At 36.2% G+C, this 19,840-nt stretch overlaps 2 protein-coding genes across 3 annotated transcripts in view; both read right to left on the reverse strand.

Annotated features, from left to right (window-relative positions):
* The window catches only part of LOC149549452 (basal transcription factor complex subunit-like protein), a 166,976-nt gene that overhangs the window by 35,631 nt on the left and 111,505 nt on the right, over nt 1-19,840 (reverse strand). For both annotated transcript variants that reach the window (XM_089792836.1, XM_089792835.1), the window contains exons 7-9: nt 6,107-6,160; nt 5,918-5,986; nt 5,239-5,315 (exon numbers count right to left, since the gene is read on the reverse strand). In XM_089792836.1, coding sequence (XP_089648962.1) covers nt 5,239-5,315; nt 5,918-5,986; nt 6,107-6,160 — 200 coding nt within the window. The remainder of the gene's footprint in view (nt 1-5,238; nt 5,316-5,917; nt 5,987-6,106; nt 6,161-19,840) is intronic.
* LOC149549453 (uncharacterized) lies at nt 9,711-13,046 on the reverse strand. Its single transcript, XM_089792837.1, has 3 exons — nt 12,238-13,046; nt 10,628-12,092; nt 9,711-10,532 (listed from the first exon to the last, which is right to left on the reverse strand). The coding sequence occupies exons 2-3, from the start codon at nt 10,776-10,778 to the stop codon at nt 10,222-10,224; spliced, it is 462 nt and encodes a 153-aa protein (XP_089648963.1). The 5' UTR covers nt 10,779-12,092; nt 12,238-13,046; the 3' UTR covers nt 9,711-10,221.

The raw sequence follows: 19,840 nt of genomic DNA on the forward strand, positions 1-19,840 counted from the left end.
ACTCCAAGGTTCAACCACCACAACATGCAGGATTGTGGACTACCCTAGGATGCTCTGCATCAGACACCCCAAGTGCGAAAAAGATGTTCTTATTGGCTGGAAGAACAACTTGAGGGATTCAACACATAAATCCCAAATTGGTTCTTCACATACATGTCCTCCAAGTCTTCAACTTGCAGAATCTTCCCTTTATTCCACTTCTGCCAACCACTTCCAGCAACAAACAACTGTTTACTCTGTTTCTTCACATCCTTCCTCAGTGTAGCATAGGTTTGTTTTCACACTAATCTCTAACCCTCTCAAAATCCTTCAACTCAACTTGGCTGCCAAAACTCGGGTTCCTCCTATTGAGTTCATTTTGCAAAGAAATCAGTGAAAACTTCCTGCCACCTTTCTCAACTGTAAATACATTCTTCACACAATCATGCATAGCTTTGCAATCATACTGCCAAGGTCTAGCAAGCAATATGTGACAACTACTCATGTCTACAATATCACACAACACTTGATCCTTATACTGCCCAATCTAAAAATCAACAAGACACTACTCCCTCACTTTCAAATCATGTTCATCTTGCAACCAACCAATCCTAGAAGGACAAGGATGTCTCATTCTCTTCAAACTAAGCTTCTAAACCATCTCCTCAGCAACAAGGTTATCAATACTACCAGCATCCACAATCACATTGCCAATTTTACCAACAAACATACAACGAGTCATGAACAAATTACTCCTTTGACAAGGTTCAAGTACCCTTTTGCCAAATAGTACTCATCGAGACAGCAAGTTCTCTCCTTCCCTCTTGGGTTCATTGACCAAGTCTTCTGCCTCATTCACAACAGCAGCTCTTCGATCACCGGCTTTCATTCATAAGCTCTATATCCTTCACCACAATGAAAACAATTACCTTTAAATGCACCTCTATCTGTTCTCTTTCTATGTTCAACAAGATTCAACTCATCTTCAGCAATCCATTTATTCTTCTCAAAATATTCCTTCTTCTCCTTCCCTTGAGAATTACCTTGATGTCTTCTTTTCAACTTCTCTTCCATGCTCAGAGCATACTGACAAGCATCCTCAACTGAAGTAATATTCAGCATACCAATCTCATCCTCAATATTGAATCTTAGTCCATTAATATATCTAGCCACCTTTTCTTTAGAAAGTTCTCTATATCCGAACCGAATAGTCAACTTGTACTCCTCTATATAATGTTTCACACACAAATCCTTCTACTTTAGATTCTACAACCACTTAAACAATTCAACTTCATAATCAACTGGAATGAGCTTAGCCTTCAATTTTGTCACCATCAACCTCCATCTAGATCTTCATTTCATCTTCTTCTTCTCTATCTCTTTGCAATTCTTTCTACCATAATGCAGCATGTCCTTTCAACTTAGTTTGTGCCAACCTCACTCTGAACGGATCTCCAATATCGTCTAACTCAAAGTAGTCTTCCAATTCACCAATCCAATCAATCAGGTCTTTAGGATTCAAAGTACCTGAGAAAAATAGAAACATCCATCTTGTGCTTCAGCTTCAAGTGAGCTCTAGATCTATCAAACTGACCAGCCCTATCTTCCATAGGCCTCTTCATGTGATCAACTCTGTCCTCACCACTAGATCTAGCAACTTCAAAGTCTTCAACAGCTTCTTCATAACCATCCTCAGTACCCACTTTCCAAGGTACACCAAATATAGCTCTCATGATCTCCTCCCAGCAACCATATCATTCTTCATCAGCTCCATCTGAGACTTGAAATCTTCTTTAACCTTCTCTAAAATCTTAATCTCTAAAACATCACAGAGATCTGCGATCTCCCTAGGGTCTAATCTTCTCAAAGGCATCTTCCAAGATCTTCGCAAACCCTCTACAACAAATCAACTAGCTCCACAAGATCAACCTTCGCTCTGATGCCATTTGATGTAGTACAAGGCAAGAGAATCTCCAAAGGAGATGTCCTAGCCCCCAACAAATAACCACACAGTGGAATATAAACAATAACACAGAGATTTAGACCCACAACAATGCCAATTCTCATAACAGAATCATAAGATTTACATCCAACATGCCCCGATGTAAGGCCTTTCGGGTTACGGCCAAATACATAAGCAATTACAATAGTAATTATGCAAGATCTCGCAAGATCCGAATCCTAGCTAGCCTAGATCCGCAATCTAGTAGAAAACCCCAAGAAGAATCTAAACTTGTGCTCATAAGCCACCAAGCAACCTTCTTGTTTCCCAAGCCGCAGTTACTAGCTCTGCTCAACCTCGCTCCTCTTACCTACTCCATGCTGAAAAAATGATTCAAGACTCTACAAGACCCTCTACTTATACCCAGTTTAGTCACAAGTCGGCCTAGCAAGTTATAAATTAGATAAACCCTTACATTAAATACACATTTGAGCCACAAGTTGGCCTGCAACAGATATTAAATACAAAATGCCTCAGTCGGCTTGCAACACCCATTAAATGCACCTAGGATAAAGTTCCAAGCCCAAATAAGTCCACACACATCTCCAGATCAATTCACGTCATGATCACATGCTATGTGCAATAAATGCACCAAGTCGATCGATCCAATCACAAGAACTCCATTTAGCAAGCCAAGTTGTCGAGCGTCAGCAAACCACCAAGCATGATCAAGCATCGCCTACCACCTTTAATTGTCAAGCAACCAACACATGCTGAGCAACAGTTCATGTCGAGCTCCTTCAGTGACCGAGCCCCTTTAGTGACTGAGCTCCCTGGCCAACACTATAACCAAAACCTACTCTATAGTGACCAAGCACCCAATCCTTCCACGACGGAGTCCTCCATCTCCAAGGTTCAACCACCACAACATGCAGGATTGCGGACTACCCTAGGATGCTCCTACGTCACTAAGTGAGAGACTCAATCAAATTGTTGCTAAAATGCTATCAAAATGATTGATAATTCATTGGTCTTCATGGTGGCTTACTTTATGTTTTATTTTTTAAGTGTTACATGGTTTCCTCAATCTTTTGCTTAGGGCAGATTTCATTTCATATTGAAATAGGTATAGTTGGATGAAAGTAATTGTGGAACTTCTTGACTTGAACAAAACTAGGCCACTAGCTTCTTGTTGATTGTAAGTGTACCTTGTGTAGTTAACCGATGATCGAAAGCACTTAACTTCTATCAATATTTAATCTTTAGTTTGCATCCATATAGCATATTATGGAGGAGATATCAATTTGAAAACCATTTAGTACCCATTTAAAGCTTGCACTAGGTAGGTGGAGTCGTGACCATATTGCATCTAGTACAGTCCAAGCTCATCTATGCTTCCTTCCACTCCTAGATTAGAAGTAGTTGAAAATTGAAGAGTTAGGAAATCAAATAACTTTATTATCATTGCACATAGTGAAGATAAATCTTTAGAAGTGCAAGCAATCGATATCCATTGAATGAACTAGCATAAGTCCCCTACGTGATTACCAACAAGTCACATTATTTCATTGAGCAAGTATCAATAGTTGAAAAATGAAAAAACCTTGAAGTCATTCCATGATCTTAGCATGAGAGATGACCTTATACGAAGAGAGGATTGAATATTTGGTGTTTCACTCTGAAACATTGTGTTTGATTCTGCATGTTGTAGTGGAATAAAACTCACATCAACAAAATCCTTATATGATCTAACGCGCACGTGCACACACACACACACATGCATAGCCTATTTCTTAACACTTGCTATAGCTCTATAAGAGGGTAGGTTGCTTCTATTAGGGAAAGGCAAAGTAATTCCTCATAAGGTAAGTGAGTTCCGATATGGGTAAGGACGTGTATTTCCAATACCTTAAGGGAGAAGTCCGGAGACAGGTATGAACATTGATTCTCAATGCCTTAAGGGGGCCTGCTTGTAGATTGGTTTCCAAGTGCCCTACGGAATACTAATTTCCCATCCTTCTTAGGGTTGATGTTTAGAAGAGAAGGAATTGGGGTGTAAATATATTAACACCGACATATTGTGATAATCAGAGTTGAGTTAAAACTCTACGAGAATTCAGTATCCATTACAAGTCCAGACACATAGAGATCACTACATAAGAGACAAGGTACAGAAAGGGGCCATTAATCTCTAGTACATTTCCATAGATCAGCAAGTAGCTGATATTCTCTCCTAGCCCTTAATGTAAGTTTCAGGCTTTTACAAAAAAAGCTTAGATGGGTGCAGAATTCCTTCCTTGTTAAACAGGGAGTGTCAAGTTTTCATCTTGGATAAGGAACTTCCGCATAGGTTAAGTGTAAACCTGCAGGGAATAGTTCAAGCAGTTTAAGTTAGTCTATTTTGTCCTTTACTATAGTGATTGCAGTGAGAGTCCTTTGTTGAATGTTCGGCTAAAACAATCACTAATGGTTTAGATCTATCTTCCATCTCGTCAATATGTATGTAGCATGCTTTAATAATAAAGCCGATTTTCAGAAGATCAGATTTGAGCTGAATTAGAATAAATATAGGAGCAAAATACAACATTGTAAGTATTTTCATTCAGATTGGTTTTCGAAGAACTGAAAGACTGAACACAGAATTATATAAGTTAGTTTCCATGAAACTGTGACTTATATTACTTGTGGAGGATTCCTTGTGTGTTTGTCAAAGGAATTAATGCAAAACAGGTTATAAATTCATATTGTGTAATTATCTGTGTTTGCTTCTATTAAACCATAATGACAGAGTCAAAAAAGAATCCAAATGGTACTATACAATAATAACCTGTGCTTCTACATTTCATTCAAATACATCATACATATGTATAGGATTACTCGCATCCCATTTTATAGGGAATAACCCAAACAACCTCCCCATTAATACTGAGTTGTCTTAACAACTCAAACATAAGTACTATTAATAAGATAACAAACCTTGTGACTAATAATATTATTAAGTTGTTTCTCAACATCTTAATAATAATGACACTTATTTTCAACACATATACCAACACCTCCCTAATTATTTTATGCTCGATTATTTGCGCATCCTATGATGCAATATTATCACCTATGTGAACACTAATTCCCAACAACTTCAACTTTCATTTCTGCAGTTTGAATTGTAATACATTATCACTCATGTGATTAATACAATGTTTTCAAAGCAGTAGGTAATTAGTCACTAGGATTGGAATTTAAACAAAAATAAAACTAACAGAATAGCTATTAAGAAGATCTACTCATGAGCAGATTCTTAAGGAGAAGATACTTACGAAGCACGAAAGTCAACTCCTGTTGGCCTGGGAAGTTGAAGAAATCTGCGAGAATGCAAATCAGTTGCAAACACCATCTGAATCAACAAACAAGTACCAAAATAACCATTTGATGAACATCAAATCCCAATGGAAATAACAAACTCACACAAAAGATAAGTTTCACACAGCTCAACCTTTCAAAAATTGTTTTGACTATCTCTCATACATTGTTGCAGGCAATTTCAGGGATTAGTATATGGTTTACTCTTTTAAATTAAAATATATAATATATCACTCACCAAACTGCTATTACTCAATTTGCTAGTTATCAGTGCTACATTAATCACAATCGATAAATACAATTGAGCACCTAATGCCCAAAGTGTTTTTCCAATAACAAATAAGTGTTGTAAGAAAACAAACTATCAGCCAAAGTCTCAAGTGGATTACTAAGCAGCCTAAAGACATTGAGCTTCTTAACAAATAAAATCCTCATGCAAAGACAGATAAACTGGGACCAAAATACACAGTGAATTAAAAAATTATATCAAATAATTACTAAAGATGTTAAGTAACCTTCACGTATACCCTTAAAAAAAGGTCGAATGACATAATCTCTTTTCAGGCTTTACCATGAACTACAACAAACATAAAAGATACTGGCCAGGAATGAAATGAAACTAGTTAGTACACTTACAGCAAGAAACTGGAACAACCCTTCTGGCTGTTGTGGCTTTAAATAAATGCCTCCAGTTATGTGCGAAGCCTGCAAATCACTTGTCCCAAATGAGTACTATGTAAAAGAAATCATAAATAGGATAAGTGCTCTCAAGCACACTTTCCATGGAACATTAGAAAAGCCTAACGATCAAGTTTGACTGTAAACCTGCTGCAAGAAGGGAGAGTGTTGATTCCCCAGAACGCATGAATCTATGGGAACCTGCAGGCAGAAACATATCGTTCTGAAGATTATTTCTTGTTGTAATCATGCATGTCATATACATCATAGCAAACTGAAAGAGTTTTAGAAAACTTTATCTGGTTAGCGAACCCTTCCACTGTAGGTCCCAAGGTTCATGTTTGGGGAGGAGATATTTTGAAAATTCAGAACAAGTTAGTAGCTCAGAGAAATTGTCACAAGGTTTGAAGAAAATAAATGTTGTTTTTTTTGTTTTCCTTTCCTCCTTTTTGTCTTTTATATTAATTATCAAACAAAAATAAAAATGTGATGCATTGCAATATTAATCAAGACACTTGAACTAGTAGTGACCATGTTCTATTTATTTGATAAGTAAATTAAAGTCTTGGAAACCATTCCTTCCATAATATATTTAACAAAAAATACACATTTCAGTTTTATGCAGTTGTAGGTTTTGACTAAGAAACCCAGAGAACATGAGAAAAAAGGAAAAGAAAAAACACTTTAAAAGCATTAACAGCATTTTATCAACTCAAATAAATAAAAGATAAAATTAGGAACACGATAATTATAAATTCATATTTATATTTAATAAGCTTTTATAAACATTCAATATACACTTCCAATACAAAATATTAATAAAAATCTGAAACATAAAAAATAAATTACTTATCTTCTCAAAAAAATCTGTCATATGACTTCTCTAAATATTACGATTTGCCACTAATAGGAAGTCTTCACATATTTTCTGTTAAGTCTGCTTTTGGTCTGTGCTCTTATTTGCCTTAAAATCATAAAGATATTCAATGAATTGCGTCATAAAATAACCTCCAAAATATTGTTACACACACACACACACACGACTTAAATGCCTCTTCAAACCACCACTTATATCACTGCAATGAGCTTATCCTCCTTAGACCAAAAAATACAGTTTTGTTGCTTCAAGACACTTTACACAAAACGGTTGCACCTTTCTATGAGGTTGGCCCAAAGAAATGATGTATATTTAGTGTTGAAAAGCTTGTGTAGACTCCTTTTATGTTTAGTTTTCATCATTCAAGGTCAGCCATAGCAAGAATCTAAAATTATAATATTGTTTAGTTAAGGAAAATTCAAATATCTCATTTGGGAGGAAAAAACACATTAGGTCTTGTTGTGACCTAATCACACATCGCCAATTGTGATGGGAGCCCTATCTTTTCGCTTGCTTGGCCTCTTTTGGTTTTGTGTTTCTGGTAGCTCTAGCTATAGTCTCTTAGGTTTTGGAACAGTGGTAATTCAGCTAAGTACCTTTTTGAGATATAATTCCTAGTTATAAACTTTCAATTTTAGTTGGAAATCCTTTTCCCTCAAACAGTTCACCTACATGCCCAAGTTACACCTAAGTTGGAGAAGGTGTTGAATAATCAAAGAGTCTGTTAAAGGTTGAATTAGAAACAAGAAAATCATGAGAAGTCTAATCTTTCACATGGATCCAAATGTTCTCTGCATGGATTCTTTCCCAAAACCTAAGGTGGTGTTCTAAGTCTACAAATATTAGTGTTATCCAATGGTACTCAAAGAGTTGTCGACACACTCAAGTTGAAGTCCGAAAGTGATGGTTGGATATGGTCAAGATTTCAAATCCTCAACACTGACCATGTAGCTATCTGTAGTTATAAAGCATGCCTACTCACATGAGAAGTTTTGGAATGTAAGGGAAAATGGAGTAATGAAGGAGAATGCTTAAAATGGTTCACAACTGTACCCTTCACAATGTAAAAAAAATTCACAAACATGGGTTATATTTTTTGAACATAGATTAAGAAAACAGTTTATGAATATTCCTCATCTTTATAAGCACACTTTCGACAAAGCTTCTTTTAGAATTTTAAGCAATTTCAAAATCTAGAAAAGAACCCACTTCATGCATTCGCAGCTATAAGGGAACATTTACGAGAAACGTCTCTGAATGCATACCTATCCACACCTATGATATGTATACAACAAATGGCATTTCATGAAGCATTGTTTTGAAACACTTAATTTGATTGAAAAATAAAGAACACAATATGAAACAACTATCAAATTAAGCTAATCAAAAGGGTCTCATGTCTTCCTAACTAGAATGACTAATAATGCTCTAAGCTAAGCACAATAGTGATAGTCCTAGAATGGAAAATTAAAGATTATCATGATTCTAGACACAAGATCAAGCTAAAATGATCTAATTAAGCTATGAAATGACCAATTGAGCTAATGAATTCAAATCTAGCAAATTGCCTATAGTAATGGTGCTAAGATGATAGATGATTTGTTATAAAATATCTTACTATTTATAGATTTTCCCTAGGCTTAGGGGTAGAGTCAAGCTTAAATCAATTAATCATGGTTGAGTAATTTTCATTTAAATGGTTTCAAATGACGGGGACAAACATTTAAAATGAATGATCAAGATTGCAAAGTCAATTCGAGTGACCAAGATTGTAATGATTTTGGTGATCCATGTGAACACTGTCTTCAATTCTCATTGGTTGATCCAATTTTGTCCGATGTAGTTGGTGAGGAAAATTAGGATTTATTAATTTGTTTAATTGATTGATTTTAAGTGTACCCATGGAATGGGTTGGAATTAATCTTTAATTGATTAACTAAACTACGGAATTAATCAATTGCATATTTACTTAATTGCATTGATTTAATTTAATAAAAAAATATTTTAAAAATCAATAAATCTGTTTTCCACTCATAATGCTTGGATATTTAGATGATTTAATTTAAAATAAGTTAATCGTTCTGCCAACTTTAGGGTGTCTACGTGACATTAACTCCCGAGCTATAATGAAATGAAAATCTAGGAAGGATAAAGAACAATTCACCAAGGACATCTTCACATGCCCAACACGTATTCACCATTGTCATGAAATGACCGCTAAGAGAGAGTCCCAGCACAAAAATACATGGAAGAAAGGACTTTCAAGCAAAGCATCCAAGAAACATGTTAAACATTGAAAGTTCTGAAATGATTCAAAATGATCCAAAAATTTGCAATGAAAGGAATTTATGACACCCATGAAAAATGTCATGCAAAGCACTCTTAGCATCTCTCGTGAGACACTTTGAAGAAAATAGTCCTCTGTGGATTAAACTAGAGGACCAAGAAAAGCAACATATCATGAAGTGTGAATGAAAATAGTCCACCAAAATACCAAAAAAGATGACTGAGTGCAAAACAAGCTTATTCAAGGAATAGCGAAATTAACGGAGGTCCACATACGAATTGGGAATTAAGCTTGAGCATAAATCCATATATCAAAAATAAATGGAGAGGAATGTAAATCTCTGCATCAAGGAAGGAATCACACCCAATATTTTTGTGAACACCTTTGTCGCTCACATAGATTCGATGTGGTGAGGCAGCAATCATAGTTGGAAAACTCACTAAATGCAAAAACTCGCCAAGCCCCCCAAAAGTTTAATCGGGAAAAACTCGGCGATTTAAAAAAAAAACTCGGAAAAAACTCGAGAACCGAAAAAACTGCTGAAATTAAATTAAAAATACATTTATTTTGCAAAATTTAATGAGAAGATGCATCTAATAAGTTAATTAAAGACAATACAAAAGAAAAAAATGAAGTTTAGATATATATAAATGCATAATGCGTACAAAATTGCATTCTCATGCAGAATGCTCATGGTAGGAAGCAAAATAGTAAATTACTAAATAGTTTCAATCTGTCAAACTAGAAGTAAATACTAAAAGTCTAAATACATCAATACAATGTGACAATGTCAATCACATCTTCCTCTTTCCACTTGCACTAGCAGGAAAGCAAGGGGGTCTACTCCTAGACGAAGTGCCCCGTACTGGGATAGGGCATGAGCTGCGTGACTGTGAACTCTGTGGCTGTGCCCCCTCACTCGACGTCCCTACTAACTGGCTCGGCGTCCTAGAAGAGAATGCATCTCCTCCTAATGGTAATGCTTGATCCTCACCTGAATCATCATCATCCTCGTCCTCATCCTCAATGTCATCCATAGTGAACTGAAAATCAGTGTTAGCCTCCCCCTCCATGGCCTGCCTCTCCAAATCAGCGATCTCATCTGGTGTAAACAAATGGACTTGGCTCCTGTGCTTTCCAATTAGAATAAGGATCTATCTCATCTAGATCAAGCGAACCAAGTAGTTCTAAGAGCTGTGCCTTTTTTATGCGCAACTTAAGATTATAGTGCACATAAACAAGGTCATTAAGCCATTTTTGAGTCAATCTGTTTCTTTTCTTTGTATGGATGGACTCAAATAAGCTCCAATTGCGCTCACAATGGGATGAGCTACAAGGTTGGGATAAGACTCTGAGAGCAAATTTCCTTAAATTGGGGGTATTGCCACCCCAACTTGCCCACCAAGCATCTACAAAACAAAATTAAAAAAGTTATAAAGCAATAAAAAAAAAATCAGAAGCACAACGTATCAATTAGCAATATTTTTAAAGTTTGACACTTTACCTGGTGCTTGAGTAGATCTTGCTCTCTTTGCTAGCATAGAAGAGAACAAAGGACCCCTTGATTCCACATAGATTTGTTGTTCGGTCACAATAAGGTCTCTCTCCTCTTCACTTGATATCATTCTCTCAATGCATTTAGAGAGGCCTTCCATGACCTCTCCATTAGGATCTGAGTAGGAATCATCAACCCTAAAACAAATAGAAAATGATATCAAGTCTTACTCCACAACCTTAAAAAGTAAAGTAAAATAAAGACTTATTAAAATCCCAACTTCAAGGACAATCAATTATCATAGTACCTGAATTTGGGATTGAGGAAGTAGCCTGCTGCATGAATAGGTTGGTGGAGCATATTGTTCCACCTCCTATCAATTATTTCCCAAATGGGGTCAAATCTGAGACTATCCCTGTGATAGTAACTTCTAACAGCCTCTTTCGCCCTATCCATGGCCTCATAAAGACCTCCCATTGGGGATTGCTGCCCATCACATGTGCGCAAGACTAGAACCAGGAGCAAAGACATCTACATTTGAAATTTGAAAAATACAAATTAGTTAATAACATAGTAAGTTATGAATTGATAATGAAACTTGAATAAACTAAAAATATAATGAAGTTACCTCCACAATCTCCTTAGCCTTTGCAAAAAAGCTATCATCAAACACTATTCGTGCCACAGCCTCTCCTTCGGGCTTCTTTGAGTAAGGTGAAGCAACCCAATCAGCACACACAAACATTTGCTTCAAAGCCAATATGTGGTCAAGAATACTTTGCAACATCAAGAAGACCGTTGCAAACCTTGTCATAGCAGGTCTCATCAAATATTTGCCTTTAGTGGCTTTTCTCATCAAACTGAGAACCCATGGGTGATTATAGATATATTTCGTGACTCACCTAGCATCTTCCACAATTGGACTCACCCAATCAAGTTTTCCTATGTCCTCCAAAAGAAGGTCAAGGACATGTGCTGCACAAGGTGACCAAAAAAGTGTGGGATGCCTCTCTTGGAGGATTCTACCTAAAAGATTAGCAAAAAATCAATAATCAGTAACAAACTTTCCATATTTAGTATTTACAAATTACATCAAATCTAAATTGAATAATACCATTATCCATAGCATTACATTCATGATTCATATTGATTCAAATATAAAAAATTAAATCTACCTGCTGCCACATATGTTGCTGCATTATCTGTGATTATTTGCACCACATTCTCTATTCCCACCTCCATGACAACATTCTCCAACATTAAAGCCAATGTGGCTGCATTTTTCACTTTGTTGGAGGCATCAACAGATTTCCAAAACACCACATCATCTTTGCAAGCAATCAAGAAGTTAATAATGGTTCTACTTCTTCCATTTGTCCACCCATCAGATAAAATGGTGCAGCCATACTTCTTCCACTCTTTCTTTTAGTCTTCTATCAACAATATTGCCCTACCAACCGCTTTGTCAAGCAACCTACAAAATTTAGGTGTAATATTAAATAAAGTGTAAGTGTTAGTAAAAAATTAGGAAATAAGTTATAACAATTAAGATTTAAAATATAACAATGAACTAAAGTGAATCACAATTATTTACAATTACTAAATAGTAAAATACTAACCTTCCACTCATATCCTTGCGATTAGGCGGCTTGTACCCTTTGCCTGATATTGTCATTGCATTCACCATATTGACCCAATAGGGACTATCAGCGGCATTCATTGAGATATTGTTGAAAAATAGAAAATCAGCTGCTGCAATATCAGTTTGCTCATGCACCTCCTTAAACCATGCAATGCCCTCTAATGATGGCTATGCTCCAGGTGTGTTCCTGGGCACAAAATAATCACCTATCCCTGATGGGGATCTGGATGGTGATGATGAAGAAGTAGGAGATGTAGAAGAAGCAGAACCAGTAAATGAGAAATTTTGTTTGCGGATCCGTGGGCCACGAAGAGATCCTGATATGTTCTCAAGTGCTTCTTCTTCCTCTTGCATATCAAAAGGAGCTCCTTATGATTCAGCTATGGCTGCCCTCATAGCTAATATTTCCCTCTCCCTATTCAATTTTTTCTCTTCAGCAGCTGCAAGTAGGGCATGGATGAATCTTTTTCCTTCATCAGTTACCTTGAGACAAGTATTTGAGTCATGTTTCTTTATGCCTGCAAGGTGGTATTTGAAGCGATTTATGCCTCCAGAAATAATTCTCTCACAGGGAATGCATATCACCTTCCCAATATCATTTGGATTTGGAGCTTCATAGGCATACCGCCATGCCTTATCTCTTGCATTTTTAGGCCGAGTGCCTATATATCCAGATGGGCATGGTGTTTGTGGCCACTCTTCTTGTGGGTTTGTCATTTTTTTAATGGTTGACCGCTGCTCTACACATAAATATATAGAAAAATGAATAAACAAAGTTAGAACTTAGAAGCTAGGGTTTCACATGATTCAAAGTTTCAAACTTCAAACTTCAACCATATCCTTAGCAAACAACAAACTTCAACCATATCCTTAGAAGCTAGGGTTTCAAATGATTCAAAATGATTTTAAATGATCTGAAAACATTTACAAACAAGTTAACAATAACAAAAACAAAAGAACATTTGTTATAAAACTATAAAAAGTTTTCAAACTATGATAAGATGAACATACCTGGAAAGAAATTTGTCTTCTAAAATCAGTTAGAATCCTCTACAATCCACTCAAATCCACCTTGAATCACTTGCAATCAGCCAAGAATGCCTCCAAACCTTCTTCTCTTCACTCCTCAAAGCTCTAAACAATGTAAATACAAGAAAGAATGAGAAAAAACACATTCACTGCTGCTTTAATCCGTCACAAGCCGCGGGCGAAAATCTCACCAGTAAATCGCAAGTTTTTATGAAAAACTCACCAAGTTTTTCACGATTACTCGCCGAATACTCGGCGAGTTTTTACCAATCTGCCGAGTTTTTAACTCGGCGAGTTAACTAGTGAAAAGCTCGCCGAGCTGGGAAACTCGGCGAGTTTTCCAACTATGGCAGCAATTATGCAAACACACACCCATCTTAGAAATCTTGTCCATATCACCAATCTCGTGCACTAGAAGAATCCATTCTCAAGCACAACTTCTACTCAATAAGCCTTGTGTATACTCAGATCTAAATTGGGGGGATGTTAAGAGGAGAGCTTGTACATGAAAAGCCATGGATTGATCAAGGAAGAATGCAAAGAAACCTTTAGCAACCCATGGCACCCCCACATGCACCAAGTGCAATTCGAGCATAGCCATGGACAATTTGATGACCAGGGGACTAATAAAAGGAGATGATCACAAATGGCAAAGATAAGTCTCTTCTCATGCTAAGTACTTTTTAAAGTTTGGAAGAAATATTACACATGAATCCCGCATCGAACTTCTCACACAAGAAGTGCCAAGTTGGGAATTTCTAAACCAAGAAGAAAATCCACAACCATGCTTGGAATGCATCCAAGCACAAAAACCAATACATTTTGCACTAAGTTGCAAAATGTTTAGAAGAAGAAAAAATTCCTTAAACCCTACCAAAATCCCACAATTACTCTTCTGAGTGCATTTCAAGACAAGTCAAGGAAAATAGCTGAAAGAAAAATCCTCTATACGCACTAAACAGCGTCGGAGCACATAAATAAGGCTAGGTGTCAAAGAGAAGTTTTTCAGAAAAATGAAAATTCAGCCCCTCTAAAAACATGCCCAAGCAAAGGATGGCCTAAGTTAAGCAATTAATGCTTCAAATACATGCATCCTTGTTAACATAGGAGGGGAAATGAAACATTTCAACAAAGAAATCTTCAAGGTGTTTGAAATGATATCTCGAGGACAAATACAAATAAACCAATTTCGGACTTGAAATGAAGATTTATTGAATACTAAATTTTTATTTAATAATTGATTATTGATTTCTTGAGAATTGAACGAAATGAAAACTTAAAGATAAAAGTTGATTTTGATTGTGGATTTAAAATTTATTAAATATTGATTCTATTAATATTTAATTAATTCATTCTTTAAAATCAAACAATGCCAAATTAATTAAATGGTTGGTATTGGATATTTCTCAAAGTTATTTTGTATTTGGATTTGATTTTGGGGAAAATGCAGAATTTGAAGAAATTGGTTTTTGAGCTTTAAATCAAAAAATTAATTAAATATTGATATTTAGTTAATTAATTTATTCTTTAATTCAAAATATTACAAAATTGCCTTTTGGATTTAAATCTAAAATTAATTAAATATTGATTCACTAACTAATGAATATTAGGAAAAGCAATAAAGAGGCAAAATTTGGAAAATCAAATCAAACAAATCCAAAATTATGATGAAATTTCATGGTGAAGTTAAAGCACTCAAAATGGCAACTAGCAAAAAGCAAAAGAAAACAATGATAATGGCATTTTTTTTGGAATCCTGGAAAAGAGGCAAAGTAGCTTCCCAATTTTAGCTCTCAGCATTCAAAGCAATTTTTTGGGTTGAGAGCCTATATATGAGAAGTTCCTCTTATTTCATTATCACACAAACTGAGGAGAACCAAGTTGAGATGGGAAGCTTGAAGATTCAGAAGGCCTAACGGAGGAGTCTGAATTATTATTTTTCAAAAAACATGAAATTTCTTGGAGGATTTCTCAAAGAGAAAAATATATTTCTTGAAGAACGTGAAATCATCCTTTGTTGAGAAAATTCTCAGATTGCAAAATTTTGAAAGGATAAATCTTTTTATAAGTTGAAAGAATTTGTGAAAATGTATAGATTTTGGGGACAGAGAGAAGATCCCATTCTAGAGAAAAGCAGAAAACTCTTGACAAATTTCTAAATTTTCCCTTTTCGGAAAAATTTTGTTTACTTTTTCCTACATGTTCTTATGTGAATTTATTTTCTAGTTTGTGGGAAAGAGAGATGGCAAAACCTAGAGGAACAAGCGTAACCAAGAGGCAGCTGATAAAGAATGAGCAACGAGGATTTTATTTTAAATCCAAAATTGTTTCAAAGTGAGCAAAAGTTTGAGATACCAACCTTGGATGCTAGGACATGAACAAGTTTCACAGAAGAATGTTTGGATATAGGGATCGTCAACCAAAAGCAAATTGCGACCTGAATCATTAACAATGGAATTGCACTTGCAGCTGGATTCCCTCTTCTTTTCAGCATGTTGAGTTGATCATGGAATGTGCAAAATATTATGATCTCAGAGAGAGAACAACAAGGATTCAGAAGGCAATATAATGCAGATCTTTCTCCACTAGTTGTTTCCAAAGCATTTGGAATCCCTTCATTCGGGATTCAATATTAGTGAGACTATCATAAACTATAAATGGATGTGGAAGAATAAGACCCACCTCACCAAACTACCTAAGGAACTTGTGTGGCTGGACTTTCACAGTGAATATAGTGATTTGATTATGATGCTAAGAAGATTCTTTGGCTTGCCACAGTGCTATCTATTTGAGGCATGGAGATGGCACTTTGTTGATAAGGTAGTTTAGGAGCACAACCATGTGGATTGGCCTAGACTAATTAGTAAGAACTTGGACAAGCAATTGATGAATCTCAAGCAATCAAGAAAATTTTATATGAGCTCCTATGTCATCTACATGTTGGCAAGGCATACAAGATATGATGGACTGAGGTGCAATGGGATAGTTGGGATTGGCAATCCACGTTTGAAAGTACACAAATGCTATCCTTAACTACATTTGCAAGCCATAGATGACTATAACAGAGTTAATGATGCAATTGCAGTGTGCGTTGTTAGGACTTCGCAAGAAAGTCTTCACATGAGATTATCTGTCAGGGCAATGAGGCTAGTGGACAATACAGAGCATGGTCTATTCAATTTCCTACCTTCTTCTACATTCAGCTACAGAGATTTTCTTCACACCCATACAAACTCTCAAGATATCCAAAAGATAAAATAGCCCTATTGGAACTCACTCAACAATTGATAGTGTATGACAAAATTCATAAATGAAAGTAGAAGTTTGGATAGGATTTCTCGATTTCCAAAGGAGAAGATAATGTTGAAATGTGCCTGCATTTGGAGGCAGCCGAAAGATTATCAAATGAGTTGCATTCCTTTCATCTACCCCACTATGGAGAAAGACAAAAATACTGTTAATAAAACAAAATACGGATAGTGGCAGGAGAGAGATGTCAACATTGAGTTTACCAAAGGGCTTTTGGGGCTAATGTCGTCAAGAAGAATGAGCTTATTCTAGATTGCCTCTGAATATCATCAAACCATGCAAAATATTTCAAGCACTTGATCAAATGGACGAAGACCTAAATGTGGTCAGAAAGGATACAATCCAAAAAAGGAGAAAGTGATTCATCCCTGTGACTGGCAAAAGGAGATTTCAGACCTTAATGCATTGTCAAAACTAATCGTGGACTTAATAAAATGGTGGATTGAACAATTCGATTACTATATTGAAGGATGACTAGACATAAAAGTTGTTGGGTCATCAACCACTACAGGATGAGAGACCAATACACCCTTTGGGAGGAAGAATAGAAGGAGAAATTCGATCAAAAAGTGCAGAGCGCAAAAAGGAGAAAGTTGTTGCTTAGGAAACACATGCAATGAGGAGGCCAAAATCTTCATATTGAAGAAGCACAGAAGAACATGCACAAACCTAAAAATGCTCCATCCAAGACTCTCAATGTCTAAGAGATAAGAACTTTCACTATGCAAAAAGTAGAAACAAGAAGAAGAGAAATAGGGCAAGGGGAATACATAGACTAGGTAAGACAGATTGAGCATTAATGCTTATTAGAGGCATGTATAGGAAAGTAAGGAACACAATATAACCACTAACAAAATTCTTGGAGCTCAGATAGAAAGAGAGATGGTAAAGAAAGACATTCCTAGGGAATAAACAGAAATTCCTAGAATAGAGGTAGAAATTCCTACTACAAAGGCAACAACTTCTAAAGTGATGGCAGAAAGTCCTAGAGGTGAGGAAGAAATTGATATAAGAATAATGCAGGGATGAGCAATTAACAACGTAAAGTGATCAAGGTGTTGGTATTCTAGAATGGGTGAGATAAAGGATTCAAAGAGATCAAGAGCAGGTGGTTTACCCTACAATTGAATTGCAAGAAATTCTAGAGTAAATCAATCGATCAAAGGAGAATAGAAAAGCTATGAAGTTCACAAAGGTTAAAAGGAGAGAATTGGAATCTAGAACTTTGCAACTTGCAACTCCTATGGTGGACAAGACCAGGGATCAAATTTCTACAAAGGAGCAACATGTTAATTACATGCCTCTCATGCACAAGTCATCAAAGAATTTTGATGATTCCATATAGGTTGTAAAAGACAGGATAAAGAAGCTTGAAGAGAAATATCAAAGGGTGAAAGGTGAGATCAAAGCCTTGTGTGAATTCATAAACAACCTACCTCGTCTAATGAGAAAAGAAGGCACATCCTTTGTTCCTCCTCTAGTTATTCTACCTGAATCAGTAGAAGGTATTAACAAGATTAGAAGGGTTGCTCAGAGTGCAAAAGTTTAGACTAAAGGCATCCCGATTGAGGTGTATAAGCACGTTGAGGACTTGGTATAAGTTCATGACATGGCAATGGCCATCCTTTCCAAGATTCATTACATAAAGTAATTATGGGAGGATGCGTATATTTACATGGACAAGATGATCTCTGACTTATAGAATTTGATGGAGACACCTAGAAAATGTTGTTTGATGGTGTTGTCATTTAGGAAGAAGAAGCGTATGATTTTGCTTGATGGTATGGTGTAGTGCTCATTGCAAGAAAATGTTTGAACACTTCAATGGAGAGCCCATTCAATGGAATGGGATAAATGAGAATATCTGACAGGTAGTATCCAACATTGTTTCATCACTGTTATCATAAAGGTTGCTCGAAGATGAAATAATTGTGAGCATAGTTCCAAAAATCGCCGATTTGGCGATAAGATTCATGACTCCCAATTTTTTTGGGATCAGAAATCGCTGGCAGCAATTTTTTCTTATGAATTGCCTGAATCACCAATATAAGCAATTCATGGCATAAATCGCCCAAATCGCCATGGGGTATCACCAAAAATCGGCCATTGCAGCAAGCATGAAAAGTTGGACTTAAAAAAAACACATGTTTTATTTGCTTTCTAATTTGTCTTTCCTCTTTGTTATTACCCTAAAGAGCCTTCTATTTGCTTAGCATGAGTAGAAGAGAGGAAGAGTGAGAGAGAAGAAGAGAAAAGAAAATCCATAGGTTTCCAACCGGCAAGAAGGAAGAGCACCAAAGAGATCAGAAGTCCATCTTGGGAGGACATAAATTGCATTGGGAGCATTGAGGAGTCAATATCAACGCTCCTCAACTCATTTGCAAGAGGTAAGTGCTGGTTTTTTTTTTGCATGTTAGTGTATTATGCATTTTTTGTTTAAATTTTTTAGTTTTCATTTGCAAATCTTGAATGTTTTTTATTTTTACCATTTTGCAAATTAGGGTTTGTTGTTTTGTAGCTTTTGTTTATTAGTTGCAAACTTTGATATTTTACACGAATTTTTTTATTGCAACAGCCCTTTGCTTTCATTTTCCACTTTTCCACAATGGGTAAAAAAGATGAACGCTAGAAATATAATGAAGAGTTTCCTGGAAGAACCAAATATTAAACAAAATGTATATTTTGTAAAGAAAGAATAAATTCCAGAGGTATCTATAGATTGAAATACCACATTGCTAGCATACCTGGCCATGATGTCACAATTTGCCATCAAACTGCTGAGGCAAAACGCACTTGTTTAGTGGCATTAGAAAAAATTGAACAAGACAAGTTGAATAGAAAAATGCAACTTGAAGGGTTAAGAGGTATTGGCTCCCATGCTCCCGCATCTGCAGCCACATCTACATCTGCATCTGCATCAACTTCCACTTCCGTAGGTTGTGTTGGAGAGGGTTCTTCCAAGCCTCCTTTTCGTCCTAATTCTAGTGCTCATGCCAGTGTTAGTGGTAGTCAGTCTTATACTGAGACAGACTCCAACACCAACCTATTGCGGCCTAGAGTGCGGAAAAATAGAACGGATAGTTACTTTGTGCCCCGCACTACTCCTGGCTCCCAACGCACACTTGAGGGCATGGGTTTGAACAAGGAGATTCATGATGCTGCCAGAAAAGAGATTTGCAAATTTTGGTACTTTTGAAACATTCCATTTATTGCAGCCAAGTAATTGATTCTTTTTTCTTTGT

Source organism: Cupressus sempervirens, chromosome 7 (assembly GCF_028749045.1).
Source record: "Cupressus sempervirens isolate cs-2001-9-10 chromosome 7, ASM2874904v1, whole genome shotgun sequence".
Taxonomy (NCBI): Eukaryota; Viridiplantae; Streptophyta; class Pinopsida; order Cupressales; family Cupressaceae; genus Cupressus; species Cupressus sempervirens.